General features: G+C 53.7%; 1 protein-coding gene across 2 annotated transcripts; it reads right to left on the bottom strand.

Annotated features, from left to right (window-relative positions):
- Positions 1-2,931: 2,931 nt before the first annotated feature.
- On the bottom strand, positions 2,932-19,618 carry CUL7 (cullin 7). 2 transcript variants are annotated; one of them, XM_008066130.2, is made up of 26 exons: positions 19,541-19,618; positions 18,104-18,787; positions 17,610-17,761; positions 16,965-17,465; positions 16,333-16,471; positions 16,034-16,230; positions 15,473-15,728; positions 14,524-14,761; positions 14,328-14,433; positions 12,385-12,612; positions 12,011-12,101; positions 11,732-11,903; positions 11,456-11,561; positions 11,073-11,168; positions 10,719-10,894; positions 9,958-10,091; positions 9,515-9,694; positions 9,147-9,253; positions 8,876-9,058; positions 6,151-6,311; positions 5,765-5,981; positions 5,398-5,668; positions 4,133-4,278; positions 3,871-3,997; positions 3,576-3,781; positions 2,932-3,326 (listed from the first exon to the last, which is right to left on the bottom strand). In XM_008066130.2, exons 2-26 carry the CDS (start codon positions 18,777-18,779, stop codon positions 3,003-3,005), a joined length of 5,190 nt encoding a protein of 1,729 aa, XP_008064321.1. In that variant the 5' UTR covers positions 18,780-18,787; positions 19,541-19,618; the 3' UTR covers positions 2,932-3,002. The 2 variants fall into 2 exon arrangements, with proteins under 2 accessions (XP_008064321.1, XP_008064323.1); XM_008066132.2 differs by having other exon boundaries at positions 18,200-18,787.
- Positions 19,619-19,665: the final 47 nt, after the last annotated feature.

The following is a 19,665-nucleotide window of genomic DNA, read 5'->3' as shown; positions in this document are numbered from 1 at the left end:
CCATGGGAGACTGAGGGGCAGGGTGACTGAGTGGGATGCATAAGGAGTTGACTGGGGACAGTGAGCTCAAGGGTTGGCCTACAGCTCAGCCCATGCAGGAGCCTGTGGGGGCAGTAGCAGAACGGTTGCGGTGAAAAAGTCTCACCCTCTGCCCGTGCAGGCACTGCATGCTGACCTGGTTACCAGAGCCCGCGGCATGGGGTTCTTTGGGTTTCTGGTGGACAAGGATAGGCTCGTAAAGAGCATGAGAGCCCAGAAAAGGACAAAAAGCTGTGGCATCTGAGAGTTCGCTCAAGAATAAGATCTTGGCCTAGGCCAACAGAAATTAGGCCATGATGGTGCAAAAGTAGAGAGGCAGTCAAGTGACAAACTGCAGCAACTCCAGTGTGCCCTGGCCCACTGCAGCCCCAGCCGGCTGCTGCCTATCTGGACTCTGCCCTACAAGGCAGCCATTTCCCCGCAGGCTGGCACCTGCTGTGGGAGCCAGAACAGCTCCATGGGACCAATACTGCAAAGCAAGCATGAGCTCTTGTCCACTGGGGCCCCTCTGCCTTGTTTTATGGTCCCCTCCTGAGCAGGCTGACTCACAAGCCCTGGCCCTTTTCTCCTAGACTCTACTCCAAATCTCAATCCTGGGTGGCATTCAGTTCCTATTGTCTGGCCTCAGTTCCCTTCTTTTCCATCTGACTCTTCTCCCCCCTTCCTCCACCTTCTATAGCTTTTTTCCTGTTACCTCTGGGCTGTGAGCCTCCGGATGCCTGGGTCATCCCTTCTTCCCTCCTCCCTAGTGGCCCTGCCAAGATCAGAGCGCCACTCCTGGCATCAGGGCCCCTTAGCCTGACCTGCCCTGCCTCAGTGTGGGTGGAGCCAAGGGAGCCAATCATAGCAGCACAAGGAAACCTCCCCTACAGCGCAGGGCCAGGGATGTGTCTATGGGGCTAGTAAGGGATAGGAGTCTTGTTTTTTTTTTTTTTTTTTTTTTTGAGTTGGAGTCTCTGTTGTCCAGGCTGGAGTGCAGTGACACGCTCATGGCCACACCAGTATTGACCTGCTGGGCTCCGGTGATCCTTCACCTCAGCTTTCCAAGTAGCTGGAACTACAAGCACACGCTACCACGCCTGGCTAGTTTTTTATTTTATTGTAGAGACAAGGTCTCACCAAGTTGTCCGGGTGGTCTGGAACCTGCGAGCTCAGGCAATCCACTCACCTCGGCCTCCCAAAGTGCTGGGATTACAGGCTGAGCCACCAAGCCTGGCGTCAGTATGTATTTATTTATTGAGTTGGAGTCTCACTCTGCTGGAGTGCAGTGGCATGCTCCCGGCTGCCGCAGTTTCAACCTGCTGGGCTCAGGCAATTCTTCAGCCTCAGCCTTCCAAGTAGCCGGAACTACAAGCATGTGCTAACACGCCTGGCTGATTTTTGATTTATTGTAGAGACGAGCAAGGTCTTGGCAAGTTGCCCAAACTGGTCTTGAACATGCGGGCTCAGGGAATCACTTGCCTTGGCCTCACAAAGTGCTGTGATTACAGGCTGAGCCACCAAGTCAGCCTCATTTTGTTATTTATTTATTTATTTATTTATTTAATTTATTTTTTGAGTTGGAGTTTCACTCTGTCGCCCAGACTGGAGTGCAGTGGCTGCTCCCGGCCACTGCATCCTCGACCTGCTGGGCTCTGGCGATCCTTCCCCCTCAGCCTTCCGAGTAGCCGGAACTACAGGCATGCGCTACCACGCCTGGCTAATTTTTTTTTTTTTTTTTTTTATTGTGGAGATGAGGTCTCGCTGCCCAGGCAGGTCTCGAACCCACGGGCTCAGGCAATCCATCCACTTCAACCTCCCAAAGGCGTGAGATTACAGGCTGAGCCACCAAGCCCGGCTTCATTTTGTTTTTTAGAGACAGGTCTTGCTATGTTGCCCAGGCTGGAGTGCGGTGGCTTTCCACAAGTGCAATCCCAGTATTAATTAACATGAGAGTTTTGACCTGCTGTTTCCGACCTGGGAAGGTTCACACCATCTTAGGCAACCTGGTGGTTCCCTGCTCCCAGGAGGTTACCATATTGATGCTGAACTCAGTGTAGACACCCAATTGGCAATACTGCACTAGAGCCTAGAACTCCTGGGCTCGTGTGATCCTCCTGTCTCAGCCTCCCAAGTAGCTGAGACTACAGGTGTGAGCCACCATACTCACGGGAGGGTAGGAGTTTGACTACAGTGTGTGCAGCTGTGCAGAGCCAGAGGAGGTGGCAGAGGCAGAGGAGTGGGAGAGAAGAGCAATGTGGAGGAGCTGTGGAGGAAGTGAGATGTGAGCTGCAGTTCCAAGTCTGCTTCCAACCCAGATCCTGCACTGTCACATAGGATACATACACATTCAGGTTCCTGGGTGCTTGCAGGGGCCACATGGGCCTCTTCTCTCACCTTCATGATGTCAGCCTTACTTGGGGAAGACACAAGTCACATTCACTGATGGAAGTGCTCGGTGGCCAAACAGGCACTCGCTGGCAGAGCCTTCACTATGTCAAATGCTTCCCTACCTGTTACTTGTCAGAGTCCCATGGTGACTGATCCAATTCCACAAAGGAGGAAAATGAAACCCTGCTCGATAATCTCTCGGGTTACAGACCAGCTGGTGAGTGGCCAAGGTGGGCTTGGGTCTCCAGCCTGCCAGGTGACATCCAGCCTGACCACATACCTCCTGAGAAGGGGCTGAGAACCATCCCACCCAGCCCACTTAGTCTCCCTGCCTCGAGGAGGTGCTAAGTCACACCAGATTCCCTCTACCCTTCTCCCAGTCTACCAACCTCACCCTAACAGGACTCTCAGCATGCCGTCAGACACCCTCCGTGCCAGAGGGCTCCTTCCCCACTATTAGCAAGGAAAGCCCCTCTCCCTTCCCACTCAGGTCTCTAGCAGTCACCAAACACACGCAGATCATATCATCAAACTCCTGCATTTTATTTGTGTAGAAAGCCCCAGTTCTACCTTCCATGGCCCCATCTCCAGGACTACCGGAAGGTAGAGAAGCTCTGGGTGCCAGTGCAGGAGGCATATGGCACACCCCGAGAGCGAATCTGCAGGGTGTGGAAGGTGAGTGGCGGGTTGGGGCCTGAGGAGCCCGGGTTCAGGGACTCAGTGTGAGGCTCCATCACAGTCACAGGGACCGCGTAGGACAGTATCTGGGGCCGGTCATCATGGCGTCTTAGCGTGCCCTTGCCCAGCAGGTGTAGGACACAGGAGAGGACGTCGGTGCTGCTGCAGGCAGACCCCCTACCAAGGCTGCTGACCAGGCCTCTGGGAGGACATGGGCCCTTCTGCCAAGCCTCCAGCACCTGGTATGGGAGAGGAAAGCAAAAGCAGTGGGTTAGAGCACCCAGCCCACCCCACCTCTAGCTGCCACTCCAAACACACTGCTGGGACAGGAAGTCCCAAGGGCATCAGGTGCACCCTGAATTCACTACTCATACGCCTACAGGCTGTAGAGTGAACCGGATGCTTCCAGTGTGGACTCTCCTCCTCCTGTGGACTGCTGCCCCCACCCCTGTAAAGCCCCCTCCCCCACTGTGCCCATCCCCGCCTACCAGACAGACAAGCTGGTCAATATGCAGCCCCTCATCCCCGTGGGCCTTGATGATTCGGACGATGAGACAGTTCAGAAGATTCCGTCTCTTCTCCAAGCTCCGGCCCTCTTCGTCCTCAGCTTTCAGGTATGTCTGAGGTGGGATGAGCCACACATTGCCCCTCCTTGGCCTGGGTTCCTCACTGCTCTCTCGAATCTGGAGCACCTCTGAAATCAACACCGATCAATCGGTGGAGAGCCCATATGAGGAGCCTGGCCTTGGCTCAGAGCACAGGCTCCCGGCCCCGAGCACATACCTCCTGGTACGTCCTTCTGCTCGTGAAGCTTCAAGGGGCCTCGTGAGGAGGTGAGAGGCCCAATGGCCTGATTCAGCATGTCTAGAGAGAGCCCTGAGAGTGCCAGCAGACTCTCCACAGAGACTGCCTGAAGAGAAGAGGTAGAAAACATTCAGGGCCTTCCCAAGGGATGGGGAGGAGAGGATGGAGGAAAGAATAGGGAGTCAAGGTTCAGGGAAGAAAGGTGAGGGACCAATTGAGAGAGAGCAGCGGGCTGGGCCACCTTCAGATCATTGAGATGCAGCAGCAGCCACATCTGCACGGTGGACACGTGCAGGGTCTGGTCTCCAAATTGCAGCTCAGCCCGGCCCAGCCATGTCCACTGCAGTCGCCTCTGTGAGCCTCGCTCTAGGGTGGGGTGGCTCTGACCTGGAGAAGTACCGGGGGGAGGAGGGAGACAATGAGCAGTGGGGAGGGGCAAGTTAGGGGCTGGAGTGAGGGGCCACCACAGGTCAAGCTTTGCTCCTGCTGATCTCTGCAGAGCACAGGACCAGCACTAATGGACACTGAGGCTCCTGGTTGGAGCTTCCAGCTCTCATCCTTCTCTGTGTCTGGCTCCCTGTTGAGCCTCAGATACCTGGGAGCTCTGTGCCAGGCAGGTTCTGGTTAGTGCCTTCAGAGATTGCCCCATTTTCTATTTTTATTTTATTTTTTGAGTCAAGTCTCACTCTGTCATCCAGGCTGGAGGGCAGTAGCACACTCATGGCCACTGCAGCCTCAACCTGCTGGGCTCAGGCAATCCTTCCACCTCAGCCTTCCAAGTAGCTGGAACTACAGGCATGTGTCACCATGCCTGGCTAATTTTTCTTGATTTATCATAGAGATGAGGTCTCACCAAGTTGCCCAGGCTGGTCTCGAACCCTTGGGGTCAAGCAATTCTCTCACCTTGGCCTCCCAAAGTGCTGGGATTATAGGTGTGAGCCACCACGTCCAGCCTTATTTTCTTTAGAAAGACAAAACCACGGAGTATGGAAGGACTAGGGCTTTCATCAAACTGGAATATTGTGAAAGAGGAAACACTGTCTCCCCCAGCAGTCTGGGAGCTCCCTGAGGACAGGTTCTGGGTCTCTTCCCTGTGCTTTGATGCTGTCCAGCCCAGGGATCACACCCTAGTGGGGAGTTCAGGACTACAGGTGACTGTCCAGGAAGGAGACAGACACCTGCTCCCGAGGAAAAGTCCTTTCTGGTGGCCTCAGGTACCTCCCACCTCCATTGTTCCCACTACCCACAAAGAGATTCCTGGGACTTATTTTAGGACAGAAAAGGCAATGAACTGGAAATCTAGCGTCTGGTAGCACCTGTCATTTCCTAAATTGAAACCTAAGCTCCTGCCTTTCTTCTCAAATCCACCCTATCTCCGCCATTGCCTAAGGAATTCCTAGCCCTAAAGACCGCCTCTTTTGACATCAAGGCTCCCAACCCCAGGGTCACCCCAGGCCCAATAGCCCATCCTCTTCCAGCCCCAGTTCCCTCTGTCTGGCTGCTCACTCTTATTGTAGAAGTTAGAGTATTGGTTCAAAGTGCCCCTCAGATAGGATGGCAGGCAGGTCCTGGGGTTCAGTGTGTGACAGATCGAGGCGACAGGCCAGCAGCGTGGGGACAGGACAAGCACAGACACTTCTGGCATTGCTCCTTCATAGTAGAGGTCCTCATTCTCCTCTTCCTCTTCCTCTCCCTCCACCACATCCACCGTGGCAGCTGCCCCAGCGCCCTCTTCCTTCTCACTCTCCTGCTCCTTGCCGCTGACATCAAGGCCCACCTGCAAGAGCACAGGGTTCCCAAATGCCATGGCCTCCTCCAGTCTGCTCCATGCCTCCGTTCCTCCCTGTTGGCTCATCCCTCCCAATGCATCCACCTGTATTTTCTTCTCTGTATCCTCCAGCTTTAGGAGCTCCTGGTCGAGCCGCTGAAGCTGATAGACATGGAACTGGCGCTGCAGCTCCTCAGAGGCACTCAGGCTCCGCAGCATCTGCTGGGGGAGGCGGTTGGGGAAGCAGGGACCAATCTGCTCCAGCACGGCCCCCTCCAGCCAGCTCGAGCCCACGCCCAGGAGACGGTCTGCCATGTAGTGCCTGCAGCACACACAGCCAGGCTAAGCCTCAGTGTGGGTGACAGCATGGCCCAGCTTTGTGCTCCAGGGCTCCAGCCTGCTTGTATCCCCGATTCCTGGTCCCCATGGGCCAGCCCTGCCCCTGCCAGCCTACCTCCCCCCCAGCTCCCACTCCCTAGGTCCACACTCACTGATAGTAATGTTCAAAGGTGGTTGCTATCTCCAGGCCAGATAAAATTGAGACGGCTTCCAGGCATCGCTGCAGCTGTGCTAGCATCTCCATTCCCCGGGCTCCACCAATCCGGCTACCCTGGATTCGCTGGTCGATGTGCCGGGCAAACTGCTCACTCACCTACATGTTGGCAGAGCACAGGAAAATCATGAACGGGCAGACAGAACAGGTGAGTGGGAGCAGTGGGGAGGGTCTGGGCAGTAGATACGAATGGCTGGCAGCTTCATAAGTTGGTCCACACTTTTATCTATTTTACAAGATCATTAATTGTGTAAATTAGTAATATTAACAATTACAGAAAGTGTTTTTTCACAATAACTGTGTCTAAAAACCAAACCAACAACAATCACTTAAAATGAAGAAACAGGGCTGGGCACAGCAGCTCACATCTATAATCACAGCACTTTTGGAGGTCAAGGAGAGAGGAATGTCTGAGCCCACTTGTTTGAGACCAGCCTGGGTAACTTGGCGAGACCTCATATCTACAATTAATCAAAAATTAGGCCAAGTGTGGTGGCTCAAGTCTGTAATCCCAGTACTTTGGGAGGCCGAGGCGAGAGTATTGCCTGAGCCTGAGGGTTCGTGACCAGTCTGGGCAACATGGTGAGACCTCGTCTCTACAATAAATCCAAAAATTAGCCAAGCATGGTAGTGCGTGCCTAGTTCTGGCTACTTGGAAGGCTGAGGCAGAAGGATCGCCAGAGCCTAGCAGATAGATGCTGGGGTGGCTGTGAGCGTGCCACTGCACTCCAGCCTGGGTGATGGAGTGAGACTCCAACTAAAAAAAAAAAAAAAAAAAAAGTACATAAAATGAAGAAACAGGCCAGACAGAGTGGCTCACACCTGTAATCCCAGCACTTTGGGAGAAGGAGGTGAGACAACTGCCCGAGCCAAGGGATTGGAGACAAGCCTAGGCAACTTGGTGAGACCTCATCTCTACAATAAATCAAAAAATTAGCTGGGCGTTGTGGTATGTGCCTGTAGTTCCAGTTACTTGGAAGGCTGAGGCAGAAGAATTGCCTGAGCCCAGCAGGTCAGGGCTGTGGTGGTTGTGAACATGACACTGCACTCCAGCCTGGGCAACAGAGTGAGACTCTTACTCAATCAACCAATCAATCAATAACAAATAAAGTAAAATGAACAAACAGGCCTGATGTGGTGGTTCATGCCTATAATCCCAACACCTTGGGAGGCCAAGGTGGGAAGATTGCTTGAGCCCAGAATTCAAGACCAGCCTGTGTAACATAGTAAGACCTCACCGCTACAAAAAATTAAAAAAATAAACTGGGCATGGTAGTACACGCCTCTAGTTCCAGCTACTCAGGAAGCTGAGATGGAAGGATCGCCTGAGCCCAGGAGGTCGAGGCTGTGTTGAGCCATGCACTCCAGCCTGGGCGACAGAGTAAGACCCCAACTCAGAATAAATAAATGAAAAAAATAAACAATTTACATGCACAAAGATGGTCACACTGCACCATTACTGATAAAATACAGTTGGAGGAACCCAAGCAGCCATGGCTCCATGCTCCTGCTGCGCCATCCCCTGCTTACCAGGGTGCGCATGACGCTTTAGTTTACCATTTGCTTAACTGTGCATCTTCCCCAGGAGACTATAAACTTTAAGGGAAAAGAATTTGTATATCTTCTTACTATTCTATCTTGGGCTCTTATTTTGCCTGACATGTTTTAAGTGCATATTAACTATTTGTTGAAAAAAATGGGAATGGTGAAGCAAATCATATTATATCCTTTAGATGGTATTTGTACAAAAAGAAAAAACGAGAACAGCAACATTGAAAAAGGATTCTAGTATAACAGTCAAAAGAAACGGGACAGGCTGGGCACAGTGGCTCACGCCTGTAATCCCAGCACTATGGGAGGTGGAGGCGAGAGGACTCCCTGAGTCCAGGGGTTCAAGATCAGACTAGGCAACTTGACGAAATAAAAAAATTTGTGGGGTATGATGGCATGCACTTGTAGTTCCAGCTACTTGGAAGGCTGAGATGGAAGGATTGCCTGAGCCTAGCAGGTCGAGGCAGTGGTGGCCGTGAGCGTGCCACTGCACTCCAGCCTGGGCAACAGAGTGAGACTCTGACTCAAAAAAAAAATAAAAAATGAAAAAAACACAAGACAGAGCACTGCAGCTCATGAGTGGACTGTTAAATCATGCACACTAGCCAGGCTCGGTGGCTCAGCCTGTAATCCCACGCTTTGGGAGGCTGAGGTGAGTGGATTGCCTGAGCCCGCGGGTTCGAGTCCCGCCTGGGCAACTTGGTGAGACCTCATCTCTACAATAAATCAAAAAATTAGCCGGGTGTGGTAGTGCGTGCCTGCAGTTCCAGCTACTTGGAAGGCTAAGGCGGAAGGATCGCCAGAGCCCAACAGGTCGAGACTGCGGTGGCCGGAAGCGGCCACTGCACTCCAGTCTGGGTGACAAAGTGAGACTCCAACTCAAAAAAAAAAAAAAAAAAAAAATCATGCGCACTAACAGAAGAAAGAGACTGGATGGCATGTTGCAGGTAACTGTTTCTTTCTTTTTTCTATTTTTCAAATTTTTGAGAACACGGCTAAATACAAATACATGTCTGTCATAGAATAGGAATGGAAGGTAGGCTGTTTCAAGGACGTGAGGAAGAGAGAGTTTAGAGGGAGAGACCCAGGATGTGGCGAGGGTAGAGGCTTACATGGGCAGCTTTGAGAAAAGGGAGCTTCAGCAAGGCCCCTGCACAGCCATTCTGCAGCGCCAGCAAGAATGCTGCTCTTGGCTCAAACAGCTCAGAGCTCGACTTTTGCAGATTATTAAAGTGCTCACAATAGCGTGGCACGAAGTCATCATCTTGCCATGATGAGGTCAGAAAATTGTTCACCTGGAAAGAAGGGGCAGTAGCATGAAAAGGCAACCCAACATGCCACCATTACGGTGCCCCCTCCCTTCCCACGTCTGCCCCTGCCCACCTGCTCCTCCACCACAGCCTGCCAACAGCGGGTCAGGTTTCTCATGATGCTGCTTGGAAGGCCCCGGGTGGCCAAGGAGCTCCAGTCATGGCTTCTGTTTCTGCCCTCTGTAAAGACAGAAAGTGGCAGAGGCAAGGAGGGGCAGCCACACTAATCCCAAATCCCCATCCAAGGGTGAGCCCTGAGGCCTCTCCTGACATGCTGCCATCCAAAAGGATGTTCCTGGTTAGGGTGACATAAATCTGGAAGATGAACAGGCTGAGCATATAAGGAGGGGAAGGGCAAGGATGGACAGAAGACTTCAGTATGCAAGCAGGGGCCCAGAGAAATGCTCCTAAGCAGATCTCCCCACCCGGATCTCTACTCACTGGGCCGAGTGGCCATCACTGGAGGGGGCACCTCGCAGGGCTCGACGTGCACCAGCAGATGAGTGAGGCGGCGCACCCGTGAGGAGAATGCTGCCGCGCGGCTCTGGGGATTGTGGGCAGCCTCCCGACACTCCAGGTACTGGTCCAGCAGCCAGCCCAGGGAACTGGTGCCATCTTCATCTGGGTTGCGATAAACAAACAAAAGTGTGGCATGTTTACAGGGAAGTGGGGACAGTAAGGCCCCTCCTGCCTTTATGGTGTCAGTTGGTACTTGAAAGACACGGGAAAGGGGGCAGCCCTTGGGCTGTGACAAGAGGGTACCAGGGGTGACAAATGCCAAAAGGGCCAAGAGCATAACCCAGGTGGTTCTAGGGTAGAGCAAGTAGGAGCTGGTTAGTATGCCAAGTAGGGAATGGTAAAGGGCCCAGGTGTCAGGACATTACCGGGTGAGGTGATGTTCTGCACCAGGGGGCTGACCAGGGCCTCCCAGCAGGTCTTGCCCAGAGCTTGGGCAGCCTCATTGTCAGGGAGGAAGCGATCAGCAAAATTCTGCTCCTGGCGCAGAGCCCCATTGAGTCTGGGGATGAGGATGAAAGTGTCAGAGGCTTGAGGCAGAAGTTACCCCAGTGTCCGCCTAGCCTAAGACTGCCAGCTAACCCCCAGTACCCAGACTAAAGTTCCACTTGGTACTTCAGAAGTGCCCTGTGCTAACTGGTATAACCCATTCTCAGGACACTCCAGACCCCTCCCCAAGTGTGTGTGTGTGTGTGTGTGTGTGTGTGTGTGTGTGTGTGTGTGTGTGTACATTTTAATTTTTTGAGTCAGAGTCTCACTCTGAGGCTGGAGTGCAGTGGTATGATCAAGGCTCACCATATGCTCAAACTCCTGGGCTCAAGTGATCGTCCCACATCAGCCTCCTGAGTAGCTAGGACTATAGGCTAACACTACCACACCTAGCTAATTTTTTGTAGAGATGAGGTCTACTACGTTGCCCAGGCTGTCCTCGAACTCTTGGGCTCAAGTAATCCTCCAGTCTCAGCCTCTCAAAGTGCTGGGAATATAGGTGTGAGCAGCCATAGCCAGCCTTCCCTCTTTAAGTGTACTAAACCTCCATCTTATGGCCTCTACAGACCCTGCCCACCAGTCATTTGCAATAGCCTTACCTTTCCCACAGACATAGGCACACACACATGTTCTCACACACCTAGAACTCAGGTGCAGGAGGCTCCTGCGGTCCTCGGCCAAATCCTGGCTCCAGGCCTGAGCCCGAACCATGTAGAAGAGGCGTGTATGACGACACAGCTGCTCTCGGAACACTGGCCAGAAAGTGGGCTTGGGACCCAGGACTTCCAACCCCCGAATGCGCGTATCGATGCCGCCCTGAAACACACATGGGCCTGTTTGGCTTGCCCCACACCCTCCTTGGGATAGGTTGGGGTCAGTTATGTCCACCCCTGGAGCTGCCCGAGACCCTGGCTGGTGCTCTGGCTCAAGATCTGCCACGGTTACTGGCTCAGATCCCCATACCCAGGGCCACACCCCACACCCCAGGCCCCACCTGCTGGCAGCGCTTTATTCGGATCTGAATGATGGACCAGAAGCGTTTCAGGTTTTCCAGGAGGACCACCCGGCTGGCGGAGGGCATCACGTTTACCTGGCAGGGCAGGGAAGGCTATTACCTCCACCTATGTAGATGGGAGTGCTGACAGTACCCAAGCTGGCTCCAGGTTCCAGTCCCCTTGTGTGTCCCTCCCTTCCCCAGCCCTGGGATGTGTGGGGTCTTGATGAAGGGGTCCTAATGCCACCCTCTCACTCAGGGCCTGTCACACAGGCACAGGGATAAAGGATTACTTTCTGTGTGGCGTAAGACAGGCAGGAGTTTAGGGTCTGGGCAGGAGGGCAGATCCTGTGAGGTGGAGGGCTAACAGCACAGGGCCCTACCGAGTTGAGTTCCATGTTAAGAGAGCTGGGGCTATCACCCCCATACACCGCCACCCGGGCCGGCATGTAGCTCGAGTCCTCACTGGCCACCAGCAGAGTCAGCTGCCTGGAGTGGGGAGGAAGAACCAGTCAGAACTAGAGCCTGTCATGTCTGGCAGACAGAGCCCAGGGGGAATCTGGCCAAATTAAGGGGGTTGGTGCTTCCTCTGAGACAAATGTAGGGAAGGCAGGAGAAAGCATAGGTATGTGATTGTGCATATGCGTGGAGGGTGTTACCTGATGAGGACGCCCTGGCGCATGTGCAGGGTGATGTAGTGGGAGCCAGTGCTGCCGTTGGACTCCCAGTAGGTCTTGGGGTTGCGGTCTGTCAGCTTGCTGGCCCGGTGTGGGTTGGAGGACACCTCCACCTTCTCCCAGCACTTGTCCTCCCTCACATCCACACTGGAGCCTGGGGGCAAGTGGGAAGGAAGGGGTAAGGTCACAGTCTGGGAGGGTGTAGAGGAGAAAACAAGACATAGGTGTGGGGACATGGAGCAATGGGGGACAGGCACAAACCCTGGCACAGATATCGGAGGAACACATCAAAGAAGGGAATGTTGATGGGCCGGTGGGTTCGTCTGTGGTCTTCAATCTGGCCCAGCACCATCTGCAGCCAGAACATCAGAGAAAAACGGTACAGGAAGGAGGGAGGAACATGGAGAGACACACGAAAACATGTGAAGGAACAACCAAGTAGCAGTGGGACTTCCTCCATAACATCAGCAGAGCAGGCCCAGATGGGGAAGGGGGCAGGGAAACGAATGTTCCAGGCTCACTAGGGTCACCTGCTGCTCAAAGCTGTAGGAACACATCCCTTCCCTGTCACTGCTCAGGTTTAGTATTTGACGCAGCTCTGAACCCACAAGCTTCCTCCTGCCCTTCCTCCTGACCTGGATGCAGCCTCCCAGGATGTTGGTGGTAAGTTTCCGGTAGAGGTGGGCATGCTTCTCACACTTGAACACCATGTCCCGCAGCTCCTGAGCCAGCTCCAGCTTTCCCAGGTGCTTTTCCAGGGCCTTGGAGATGGCATCTCGAGCTCCCAGCTGATTCAGCACCACAGCATAGTCCCTGCTCACCGAGGTCAGGCGGTGCAGGAAGAAAATCAGTTCCTGGAGCACCTGGGGTGGGGACATAAATCAAGAGGTAAATAAAGGGGATGGCGGGGGCTACAAGGACATATGCAACAGTATGGACCCACTGTGTGCTGTGTGCCGGGTACACTGCATTGAATAAGACAGAGTGAGGACGTAAAGACACAGCAATGGAGGAGACATGAGAGCCAGGTAGAGTTAGAAAACCCAAAACAAACCGAACTGGAAAAAGTCAATAGCTGTCCTGCCACACTGGCGATCTAGGCCACTGAGAATGTTGGCAAAAGGTGCAGAGAGCAGCCCTGGGTTCTTACATTCTGGCCCCGCTGTCCCAAGAACCAGATGCAGGGCTGCATTTTGAGATGTTCAGGCCCCAAGTACAGACACCTGGATGGCTGGGTTTGTGTGTGGACACAGTGAGTCCCCCTCAAAAACTAAATTCTAGGCAGGGCGCAGTGGTTCAAGCCTGTAATCCCAGTACTTTGGGAGGTGGAGGCTAGAGGATTGCTTGACCTCAGGGGTTTGAGACCAGCCTGGGCAACTTGGTGAGACCTTGTCTCTACAGCAAATAAAAAAATAACCCGGAGCTGAGCTCAGTGGCTCAGCCTGTAATCCTGCACTTTGGGAGGCCGAGGTGAGTGGATTGCCTATGCCCGCGGGTTTGAGACCCCCCTGGGCAACTTGACAAGACCTCATCTCTACAATAAATCAAAAAATCAGCCAGGTGTGATAGCGCATGCCTGTAATTCCGGCTACTTGGAAGGCTGAGGCGGAAGGATCCCCGGACCCCAGAAGGTCGAGGCTGCGGTGGCCGGGAGCGGCCACTGCACTCCAGTCTGGGCGACAGAGTGAGACTCCAACTCAAAAAATAAAAAAAAAATTTAGCCGGGTGTGGTAGTGTGCGCCTGTAGTTCTAGTTACTTGGAAGACTGAGGCGGAAGGATCGCCAGAGCCCAGCAGGTCGAGGCTGTGGTGGCTGTGAGCATGCCATTGCATTCCAGCCTGGGTAAAAGAGTGAAACTCTGACTCAAAAAAAACCCAAAAAATTAAATTCTGGGGCAACCCCCTCAGGTACCCTCCTGCTGTAGGAGCTTTTGTCTTCTCAATAAATCATACATGCTAAAAAAAAAACCAACAAACTAAATTCTGGGGACCAGCCACAAATATGGACTGTAGACACCCAGTGCCACCATGACCCTAGATCTGTGAGCCCTTCTGAAGCCTTCTGTGCTCAGGACTTCTCTGTAACCCTTGCAGGGACTCTGGTATGTGACAGCCCCTCTGCCTCCTTCATCCCCCTTTCTCCTATAGGCTCAGCCAGAAAAGGAGTCACCTAGGCTCTTGGTGTTAGATATGTACATATATCTTTTTGTGTAAGAAAGGGGATGGTGAGTAAAAGCACACATTTGGGTTTGTTTCTTCTTGCATAAGGGAACACAGGAAGGGAACAATTAATACAAGTGGTTACCAACAAGCAGGGTTGAGGGGCACTGGGACAACAGGGATTGGGATAAGAGCGAGAATTCTCAATGTATACCTTGTTATATCATTTTGATTTGGGAATCATGTGAATGCATTACCTATTTAAAAAAAATGAAATTCAATTTTAAAAGTAAAACTCAAACGAAGGGCACAAAGTCTCCCTTGTGCCCTCCAGGGCCTCGCCTGGGGGGATTTGCCTTGCCAGTGGCTGCCTTGTGTCTTCTCCCTCCCAACATATCCCCTGAGCAGGGCAGGGGTACCTCTCGATCAGTGTTTGGGGACCGCAGGCTAGACATGCAAGCGTCCATGGCCTCATGCCAGGGGAGGAGCAGAGCCTCGGGGAAGTCCACCAGCTGCTTCAGGATTCTGGGGAGCAGAGACAGGAGAAGAGAGAGATGTATAGCCAGCCTCAGAGACTCCCCCTCTGCCTAACCCCACCTCTTTCCACCCTCTTACCGCAGCACAGTCAGGTGCAGGGTCCTGTTAGTCTCAGGAGTGTCCAGACTCTGCATTAGTGCAAGGAATGGCTGGGGCTGCCGCTGCAGCTGTAACAGTACTGGTTTAACCTTGCTCTCCTGGGTGCCCTCTGAGCTCAGGGCTTTCTCTAGATCCAGAAGGATTTTCCCAGCCGGCCCACAACCTTCTACCAGATGCTGCAGGGGAGTGCTGAGGTTCTGAAACGGGGGTTCTTCTGCTACAGTAAGTGGGAGGAGTCACAAGAGTTGGCCATTGTTAGTGAAGTGAAGGCTCAGGAAAGGACAGATTCCTAATTCTCTATCTTTATTTCTAATTTATCCTAAATGTGCTTTTTTTGGTTCCCTTATAAGTTAGGCTAAGGGATCTCATAGCATCTCTTAATGTCCTTATAAGATAACTTCATGACAAATTTTACATTCTTTTTTTTTTTTTTGAGTTGGAGTCTCACTCTGTCACCCAGACTGGAGTGCAGTGGCACGCTCCTGGCCACCGCAGCCTCAATTTGCTGGGCTCTGGCGATTTTTCCGCCTCAGCCTTCCAGGTAGCTGGAATTACAGGCATGAGCTACCATGCCCGGCTAATTTTTGATTTATTGTAGAGATGAGGTCTCGCCAAGTTGCCCAGGCGAATCTTGAGCCCAGGAGTTTAAGGTTGCAGTAAGCTATGATTGTGCTACTGCAATCTAGCTGAGACAGAACAAGGCTCTATCTCTAAAAAAAAAAAGAAAGGAAAAAACTCCTTCCATTTTCTAACCTTATATCCCCCTTCATTCTTTCAGAAAACATAACATCCACATCTCCATTTGTTGCTTATCTCGAAGTTTCAGATTCTCCCTAACATGCCATCTCTTCCAGACAGGACTGCACAAGAATCAGCAGAGACATGTTTCCTGTACTAATGCTCTAGCGCAGGTAAGTCTGGCACCCACCTTCCACTCTGGCTGCATTTTCTGATTCCTGAGGCTGGGCCTGGGCTTCCAGCAGGAAGATATCTTGCTGAGTTTCTAGAAGGGATGGGTAGGCCAGGTGCCCTGCCAGGATCTCAGGCCCATACTTCCTGTAGACATGGCAACTGATCAGGTCCCTGAGGGAGCTGTCATCAAGTCGCTGTGGCAGAGTCAGCAGCAGGTCCTGGGCCAATTCTATGGGTACGGCCAGTTCCGCCAGGATCTCGTCATCCAGAATCTGCCATCAGGAAGAAGCTATCACTGCAGGCAGTCCTGCTGGCACAGAGGCTCCTGAGGGCACCTGGTAGGGCTAGGGATCTCTCTGCACACACATCCTCCATCTTGATCATTTCATGTCTAGCAGCTGGCTCCTCCCAAACAGCCTGCCAGCACCCTCCCACCTCTGAACATTCCAGACCCCTCCCCTGCGCCTCTTAGGCTATCTGCCCTCCACATTTCATCTTCAGCCTTGCAAATGCTCTGCATAGTCCAGCCCTTGCAGGGGAACCCTTCAGCCTCCAAGTGTCTCCAGGTTGGCTCTACCTCCCCATCTAGGTTCTCCTGGAGGATCTGGAGAATCTTCTGATGGTCAGGACCATCCAGCTTCCTGATGAAGAAGAGGAGCTCCCACCACTCAGCCTGGGTCAGGTGTTCACTCTCCTCAGTGTCCTCATCCTCAGGCAGCACGTAGGGCACAGCATAGAGCTCTGTCATGGGCTTCCAGCGCCAGGAGGGCAGGGCTATGGAAACAGGCCATGAGGCACAGGGATGTCCCTACCCACGCAGCCAGACCACTGCTCAGAGCTCTGCTCAGAGCTAACCCCTGCTTTCTCTGAGCTCACCTGCACCTAGGGCTCCACTGGCCACTGCCCCCTGGTACTCATTAGCCTCAATCACGTTCTCAACATCCCCCTCAAAGCCCAAGATCTCCAGCATGTGCCAGTGTACCCAGTAGGTACGGCCTGTTGACTCCCACAACACCTGGAGGACAGGGAAAAAGAGAGAGGGAAAGGGAAGAGACAGCTCGCTAGTAACTGGCTGTGGACCAATAATGAGGATTTATAGCCCCCGGGGTGACCCCCCGGCCAGGTTTGGAAAAACCTCCAAATAGAAAAACACTGGCATATGGAGAATATGTACACACACAAAGGACGCCTTTCCTTTCTGGGGAGGAGCTTCCTTTCCTCTCACCCTACCTCTGAGGGCTTATGGCCCTACACTTCCTCCTAGCCTGAACCACTCATCTCCCTGCCCTGACCTTTGGGGGAATCTTGCTATGTCGGTTTCTTCCTGGGTGTGAATCTTCTTGACCTTATAGCTTCCTAATCCAGATTTTCTCAGCCCTCTAAATGGCCATTCTATCAACCGTTGAGCCTCTTTCACCATCCCAATCTTTCTGAAGCCAGAGCTCCTGTATGGAAGCCCCAGCTATGCCCCATCCCATATAGGTCCCCAACAGTGTCCCGTCGCTCACCTGCACAGGGGGCACGCCATTGTTGCTCTGCCGGAACTCGCCCTCATCCCCGGCACTGATCTCCTCGTAATCATCCAGCATCCGCACCCGCATCCCTGGCTGCAGTGTGTCGCGCACGTACAAGGCATAGGTATTGCCACTTGCGAACTCAGAGCGGGGGCGAAACCGTCTTGACCTCCTGAGGGAGGGCTGAGCCTGGGTAGGTGGATGCCCTGAGCCCACATCTGCCAGCCGAGGCTGGAAGATGGGACAGGGGGACCGCACCAAGCTCCTTGGTTTGCTTGAGGCCTGGTCCCAGCGCATGGCCTGCACCAGCTCAGAGATCAGGGTGCCCATGGCCATACTGAACTCCAGCTCCAGCTGACCTCTCTCCCCACTCAACTCTTCAGAAGCAGAGTTGTTCTGGGCTCTCGGTTCCACAGCACTGTCGTTCAGTTGATCCAGGAGGGAGGTGACATGCAAATAGTGCTTCACCAGGGAAAAGAGCAGCCTTCCTGGGACCTGTGGGATATAGCCTTTAGCTTACATCCACCCTGTCCCAGCCTAAGCCCCACTCTCCACACTGTCTTCCATAGACAGGGGAAAGGGCCTGGTCTTTATATCCTGTGCACAGATTTCCCCCACCCCATACCCCCAACGGGATACCTGTGGCAGCTGAATGCCCTCGAAAGACATGGGATGTTCAGAGAGTGTGGCCTGTGCAAACAGCGCTAGCAGAGCACAGCGGCTGTCAAAATCCAGGTGTTTCTCAATGGCCTCTTGTTGGCTCAGTGACAGAAGGATCTGAGTCCGGGTCCCTGTAACCCATGCCCCAATCAGTAATTACTCCCTAACTTCACACTTCCCAGGCATCCCTCCTAGACCCTCTACTTCTTCAGTCCAATGCTTTTGCTGCCACACAGTGAGAATGACATGACTTGCTGATCTGCTTCAAAAGCCAAAATTTACTATCTGATTCATACACAGACACACACACATACACACAATCTGCAATAGTCCAAACTCGACTCTTCCTTTGCATACAACACCGACTAGGTTCTTGAGCATTCAGTCTTTTCCCTTTAGGCAGAGATACCCACCCCATTCCCACTTTCTTTTCTTCCAACTCTAAGAGAAGGACAACAGAATCGTTTACGTACTGATGAAGTCAGAGGCTCCTGCCACAGTGTCTTGGGAGTCCCTGAGCAGACCCTGCCCCTTTCCTGCTTTCCCTTCCTCCCCACACGGCCCCTCACCAGCGTCATGGGAGGACAGGGCTTGTATCATCCGGCCTGCGCTCCAGCGAATCTGATAATCAGGACTACTCAACATGTGCATGAGCAAGTCCAGGACCCTTGGGTCTTTGAATACCCCAGTGAGGGCCTCGATGCTGGCATAGGCACTGAGCACATGGACAGTGTGAAGTAGAGGAGCAGGAGGGATGTTGCCCACACACTCTTCCAGCTGCCGAAGGGCTCTCTGAATCAGGGACTTCACATCGGTTTCCATCTCCCCCAGCACAGATTTGTCCAGGGCCCCAGACTCCCCTGCAGACTCCTGGGAGGGCCTGATGACCTGGCCATCCTCGCCCAGCATTTTGTGGCAGTTGGCATAGATCTCGTCGTTGGACATCCATAGCAGGATGTGCTCAGCCTTGCAGTCCACTTGGCTAGAGGCCCCATCCCCATCGTCGCCACGCCTGAGGATGAGCCAGCGGACCTGGTACTCAGGATGCCCGTCATGGCCCACCCGCTGGCGGATCAGCTCATCAGGATAGGCATGCAAGCCGGGCCCCAGGGGAACCCTGAATTCCCTGTAGCGGAGTTCCCCCACCATCCTGGCACCTGGAACACACAAGGAAAAGACAACAGGCAAGCTAGAGTGAGAGGGGAGGTGAGAAAATCAAGGCCATCCAGGAGTTGGGGAAGCAAATGGCAACAGCTGTCAGGCCGGGTGTGGTAAGTGAGGCCTAGGAGTTGCCTGCTGCACAGTGGCTGGGGACAGGCCAAAGCGGAGAACACTGGGGTGTTTGTTCTGAGATAACACAAAACTGGGGGGCTCAAAGGATGGTCTCCAAGGCCCTGCAGCCTGGAGTAGGTCGGCTTGGAACAGTGGGAGGGAGGCAGTGGGGGCAGGGCAGCCTTGTAGTTACAAGTGAATCCCAAGGCCTAGGGGCAGGCGGCAGTAGTCCCAAAGGAGGTGTGTGAAGCCCAGAGTGTGGGTGGGGGGCTGGGAAGGGAGATCCTGAGTGCGTGTGGAAAGGGGTGCTATGCCTACGGACTGAAGCCCAGGAGTGTGAGTCGCGGAGGTTGGAGGTAGAGGGACAATGGTTGGGAGGAGGGGCTGGTGGGCTGCAGGCGCCTCTGACTGGAATAACCAGAGCAGCGGGGTTGATAGGGAAGCCGCCAGGCCCGAGACCCGGTGGGCGAGGGGCTCATGGCTTGGGGACTGGGACGCGCGGGAGGGTATCTCGGCTCAATAGACCTGAATCCCGAGGCACGGTGGGATGGGGGACGCGAGGTCGCGAGGCTCGATGGGCGAGTGGGCGGACGAACACCCAGGGTGGGGGCAGGGGGCCGCGGCGGGGCTCTGGCCACCTCAGAAGTCCACCGGGGTCCTGGCGCGAGGCCTGTCCTTCGCAGGGCTAGGGACGCGGCACAGACGCTGGCGGCGACGCTGGCGAAGATTTAGGCCCCAGGAAGGGGGTCGAGGTGGGGAGGCG

This window comes from Carlito syrichta, unplaced genomic scaffold, assembly GCF_000164805.1.
Source record: "Carlito syrichta isolate Samal-C Ts95f unplaced genomic scaffold, Tarsius_syrichta-2.0.1 Scaffold308847, whole genome shotgun sequence".
NCBI classification, from domain to species: Eukaryota; Metazoa; Chordata; class Mammalia; order Primates; family Tarsiidae; genus Carlito; species Carlito syrichta.
This window is presented reverse-complemented; position numbering and strand designations above follow the sequence as displayed.